Source organism: Meleagris gallopavo, chromosome Z, assembly GCF_000146605.3.
Source record: "Meleagris gallopavo isolate NT-WF06-2002-E0010 breed Aviagen turkey brand Nicholas breeding stock chromosome Z, Turkey_5.1, whole genome shotgun sequence".
In the NCBI taxonomy this organism is placed as follows: domain Eukaryota; kingdom Metazoa; phylum Chordata; class Aves; order Galliformes; family Phasianidae; genus Meleagris; species Meleagris gallopavo.
Genome location: NC_015041.2, coordinates 39,236,584 through 39,241,820, shown reverse-complemented (window position 1 = coordinate 39,241,820; position 5,237 = coordinate 39,236,584). Strand labels below are relative to the sequence as shown.

Below are 5,237 nucleotides of genomic sequence, written 5' to 3'. Positions count from 1 at the left end.
GCAAATTCATGTAAGGAGAGTGTAAAAGGTTATCATCTCATATCAGTGCTAAGATAAAGAAGATGGAAAATGCACTATATTGCTTCAGAGACAATCAAATAGTTTATGATGCCTAACACAACTGTAGAACAGACAGAACTGTGGAAACTGAAGGTAATTTGCCATTGAGACTGGAAATAACAAACAGTTTGCTTTCCTAAGGGAATGTGTACCCCGGCACAATATCTTGTTTATGCAGCCCTGGACAGAAGGTTGCTTGCATCAAACCAGACTGAAGCATGCACAGATTCTGCTTATATTTGTGTGTAGGTGGTTGTACGACTAGACTTGAAGAACGCTCAGGAATTGATCTGCAGATATCACTTCTTTATCACCATGGATGTGTTAGAGGTGTTTATAAAAGCATTTTAAAGCCTGGTTAGATCACCTATGGGGATCTCAGATGCTGTGACTCAACTGTACAAAGAACACAGGCACCATCAAATGAACTTACAATGACAATTTAATCACTAGCCATAAGCAGAAACATCCTGTGCCTCAAAGGAAAACTCAATTTTCTCGCAATATATCGAAGTGATAAGTAATGACATTTTTAAATATCAGCTGAAAGAAGACATTCCCAGGTGAAGCCTACAAGTATGTACTGTTTCTCACTGAGAAGAGAAATCTAAAATCCAAATAGTCAAAGCTGAAAAGAAAGCTATAGAAAAGGATAGCTGGGGAAGACTAGATGAGTAGCCTTTTCACAGTTAAAGAATATTTTAGCAAAATCCTTGAAACTGTTACTTTTTGGCCATGCAAGATGGCCAACATAACACAAGATGACAACCTTCATTCACATACGAAATACGAAAAGATGAGAAACATTATTTAAGGATCCTGGAAGTCTCTGAAGTTTGTTAGGCCTTGATTTTTAGGAGAATCTTATCAAGGAATGTTTCCGAGGATACAAAGATTTTACAGTATCACGTACTGATTTTAGACTACGGTAGAGCCTATTTCCTTCATAGAAACCGACACAGTACTAAGATTTGCATTTGGGGCTAGAACAGTATTGGTAACAACACGCAAGTGTTTTACCTATTGCTAAGCAGTATACTTACACAGTCAAGTCTGTGTTTGTCATACTGTCCTCCCAGTGAGGAAGCTGAGGATGGGCAAGAGCCTGGTAAAGGACATGGCTGAGAAAGTAACTGATCAGAGGAATCTCCCAAACCACATGACAGAGTCAGCAATAAAAGCTGGGAGGAAGAAGGAGAAAGTGGGGGGACATTTAGATTTCACTGGCATTGTCATCTTCTCATCATGTATAATGAATTCTTGTTTCTCTGCAAATGGCTCAATAAGTGCCTGCTGATAGGATGTAGCAACTGAATTCCTTATTTTGCTTTGTTTGAGGATGCAGTTGCACGCACTTTATCTTTTAATCTGTCTTTACTTCAACCCCACTTCAACAAGTTCCCTCCTCTCAGATTAATCCCCCAGCCTCCACTGCGGAGGTGGAATGGCAGTTAAGCAAATAAGCAGCAAGTGGTGCTTAGCTGCTTACGAGACTTAACTCCTAAAATAAGTGAATAATTTTATATGACAATTTAAGATTTATACATAAAAGGGTTCTTTAGAGACAGACAACACGTGACAAAGTTAATATCATAATGGAAACATACACAATACACTCATTCACTAGGTTAAAGTGATATTTAACAACCCTTCAGTTAACAGCCTTCACTTGTCCGGTATTTTTCTAGCAAAAGTACTTCCATCTTGCTATGCTGCTTCTAGTAGTATATGCTGTAACCCATAGCCCTGTGTATTTTCTTTCAGCAGTGAACTTTCTGCACTGTTAAGCATTAGTCGCTTAATGATATCAAAGATGCACGTTGTAAGAATGGGATTCAATTTTAGTATTCAGATTTGGGATCAGTTTAAACAGGTTACAACTCAGATGTACTTGCTTATAGACTTGCTTATAGATACTTCTCACTTGCGTTTTTCAGTTCCCCTTGACACACTTCTAAAGATGCTAGTCCACACTCAAGTCTAAAGTTTCTAATATAGAATGTAAGCATATCCTTCCTCTTCCCATTATTTGGGACTGTCTGAATTCTAGTTTTCACTGATGTAAATGAAATGAGTTTTCACTCATGTAAATGCCTGCCTACCTGTCAGCTTGTAACTGACCACAGCTAGCACACCACAGACAGCCACACAACGAATGTCTGATTTCATAGTAGGGTTAGGTATAAACAGAGCAGTCTCTTCACATAGCATAGTGAACACAGCAGTCCCTATTTACTAACATTTGTTGTTCATATATTCCCTTTTACTCCTCCTCTAACTCTCTTATTCCCATTCCTCTACTGCTCCTTTTTTTTCTAGAATGTCCCTGTCCCACCTCTGCAAGAACCCAAAGCCTATGCCTGCAGCAGCAAAATCAACATCAAAACTGCAAGCATTCAAACATCAGGAGTAATATTTCCTGCTAGTCATGTCATAGGTCATCTACTGCAGTAAAAGTAAACCTTTTGCCATCTCTGAGAAAACAGTCAGGACTGACAGCAGAGAAGAGTCCTGCTATGTATTTACTTTTTTGCTTCTCCACAGGAACTTACATTTTGTCCACTATCTTATAGGCTACTTCTAAATAGGAAGAAATTCAGGCCCATGAAATGTTGTACCTGTGTGAAAAGCTTTTTATCCAATTTCAAGTCAGCTCTTTTGTACTATAAGAGAACTGGTTTAAGTTGCAGATTTACGCACTCAAGTCACCAGCTAGCACACCAACTTCAATGTAGACTTTGAGAGAGAGCACAAGAGAGAAATCAACTTGAATGACTTACAATGGAATTTTTAGAAGGTTAATGAATAAAGATTAATAAATGCACAAAATGTTAAAATACCAACTTGATATAAGTTAAATTTAAAATTGTGTTCTTACTTAGAATTGAAATAAATGGCCAGAATTACATCTGGACAAGTTGGATGCACTTGTAAAATGTTTACAGTGATTCATAAATATCTCTGAAGCCGAACTGCCAGCTAATTCAACCTAAGCTTCTTAAGCATTTTCATGCGACTCTTTACAGTAAGCAAGAAACAACTTCAAAATCATTTTATTTTCCTATTTCTCCATACTTTGTTCTTCCATTATACATTTTGAACTCTAGTCTCACAGCTACCCCTGACTGCACAAACCATATTTCACTACAGGTATCTGCAGGTCACTAGAGACTGAAAAGCTGATTAGGTTGCCTCCATACATCCATTCCACATGACTTGGGCAAGTCATGGCACAGTTCGAAATAGAACCCTAATCCACTGACTCTGAAGCCGTAAGCACATTCCAGTGATCTATGCCAAACAGCTTGCTGGATGAAGTGACAAGGAATTCACCTGCTGCATCCCATCAGCAGACAGGAGAACAAGGTCATCACAGGTAACTGCTTCCTGGGAAGGCAAACACCATCACTTTGAATGCCCCTGCCTTCTTACCTCACCCCAGCTTTTACTACCACACACATGGTATGTGAAACACATTTGGCTATCATGGGTCAGCTCTCCTGGCTGTATTCTCTCCTGGTTCCTTACGCACTCCTGCTGTCAGGGCAGCAGAAGTAGAAAGGTCATTGACTTCGCTAAGCACTGCCCTGTAACAACTTAAAACATCTGTGTCCTATCACTGTTTTCATCAAAAATCCAAAGTACATTATCATGCACACCTCTATGAAGAAAATTAACTCCATCCCAGCCAAAACTATGGCAACAGTTTGCTCTCCCTTCAGTTCATCAGCAACGAGTTTTGCTACTCCTTCACTCTTATGTCTTTCCAGAGCAGTACCAAATCGGGAAACCCAGAACTATCGCTGTGCTGGAAAAGCCCTGGATAGAGAGCCAGCAGCAGCCTTGCCCAGAGGACAGGACGATAAAAGCAGCAGAGGCTGATGCGGCCAAAATCCCGCAGGACAGGAAGCGCGACCTGGAGCTGCCAGGGCACCAATCAGGGCTGCACAGGGGTCAGGCAGAGGTATGGGAAAGTCCTTATGCCGGAGAGGGGGATACGAGCCGGCCCCCGCGGTACTCACTGCTTGTAGGGGTCGTGGAAGGGCAGAGCCAGCCAGTCGCCGTGCATGGAGTGCATGTAGCCCACCATTTCCTCGGCGCTGTGGTCAGAGGAGATGAAGACGACCTCGAATGGCGCGGGCGGCTGGCTCTCCTCCAGCAGCTCCGTATAGAAGTCGCAGAGCACGGGGGTGAAGTCGCGACAGGGCGAGCACCAGCCGGCCGAAAAGTAGAGGCCTACGACCTTGTTCTGCAGTGCCTCCTCGGGGTCCACGCTGCGGCCGTCCTTGCTAACCAGCAGCCGCCCGCTGAACACATCCACCATGCTGCCTCTGAGGAGACACGGCGGAGCAAGGTGCGGCACAGGGGCGGTGAACGTGCACACTCCGAGGGCGGCACTGGGCTTGGGTACTCACGCCGTCTGGAGAAACATCTCGGCACGCATGCAACCCCCTCCAAACCCACACACCTTTACCATCAGCATCAGCGACACTACCACGAATTCGTCTTTCACGTCGGCTTTCCAGCTGTATACCCACCCCGCCCCCTGACAGACAGCAGAGCTGGCCAATGGTCGCGGCAGGAGGGCGTGGCCGCGCCCCTGTCCTGTACGTGCTGAGGGATGACGGACTCGAGGTGGTGGGCAGGGCCTGTGCCCGCAGGGCGGTGGGAGCCGTCCCCGAGAGGTGAAGGGCACTTTTTACCTGGGTGGAATTCGCATCCCCATCAGCTTTAGAAAACTTCTAAAGTTTGGTTAAAGGGACATGGTTGGGGGTGATAACCACACGTGGCACATTGTGTCGTGTTCAGTAATTGCACTGCATCCTGTTGGAAGAGAATATATCTTAAACCAAAACTGACCGATACAAGTGCTGCTATTTCTTTCGGATACTTCGAGCTTAAATTATAGAGCTACTATCACAGAAAACATCACACATTAAAACTGGCCTTTACAGTTGCTGGTCCTTTTTCAGCTGCAGAGCCACAAAAATCTTCTATTTTGGGAAAAGATAGAGTTGTGATCAACGTACATCATGACTGAAGTACCAAAAAACAATGTTAATCATAATAAGTATGATTATGTGTAGTTTGGCCGCAAAGTCCTCAGTGAAGGACTTACACAGATGTCTCCCAACCATCTGCCATCAGCTGTGAGAACTGCAATATCAGAAGTCAAA

General features: G+C 43.5%; 1 protein-coding gene across 1 annotated transcript; it reads right to left on the bottom strand.

Moving 5' to 3' along the window:
• Positions 1-4,651, bottom strand: NXNL2 (nucleoredoxin like 2). The gene is made up of 2 exons (XM_031557336.1): positions 4,529-4,651; positions 1-4,391 (listed from the first exon to the last, which is right to left on the bottom strand). The coding sequence occupies exon 2, from the start codon at positions 4,382-4,384 to the stop codon at positions 4,079-4,081; it is 306 nt and encodes a 101-aa protein (XP_031413196.1). The 5' UTR covers positions 4,385-4,391; positions 4,529-4,651; the 3' UTR covers positions 1-4,078.
• Between the last annotated feature and the right edge of the window lie 586 nt (positions 4,652-5,237).

Coding starts and splice junctions, on each gene's coding strand:
- NXNL2 (XM_031557336.1), bottom strand. CDS start 4,384: ATGGTGGATGTGTTCAGCGGGCGGCTGCTGGTTAGCAAGGACGGCCGC.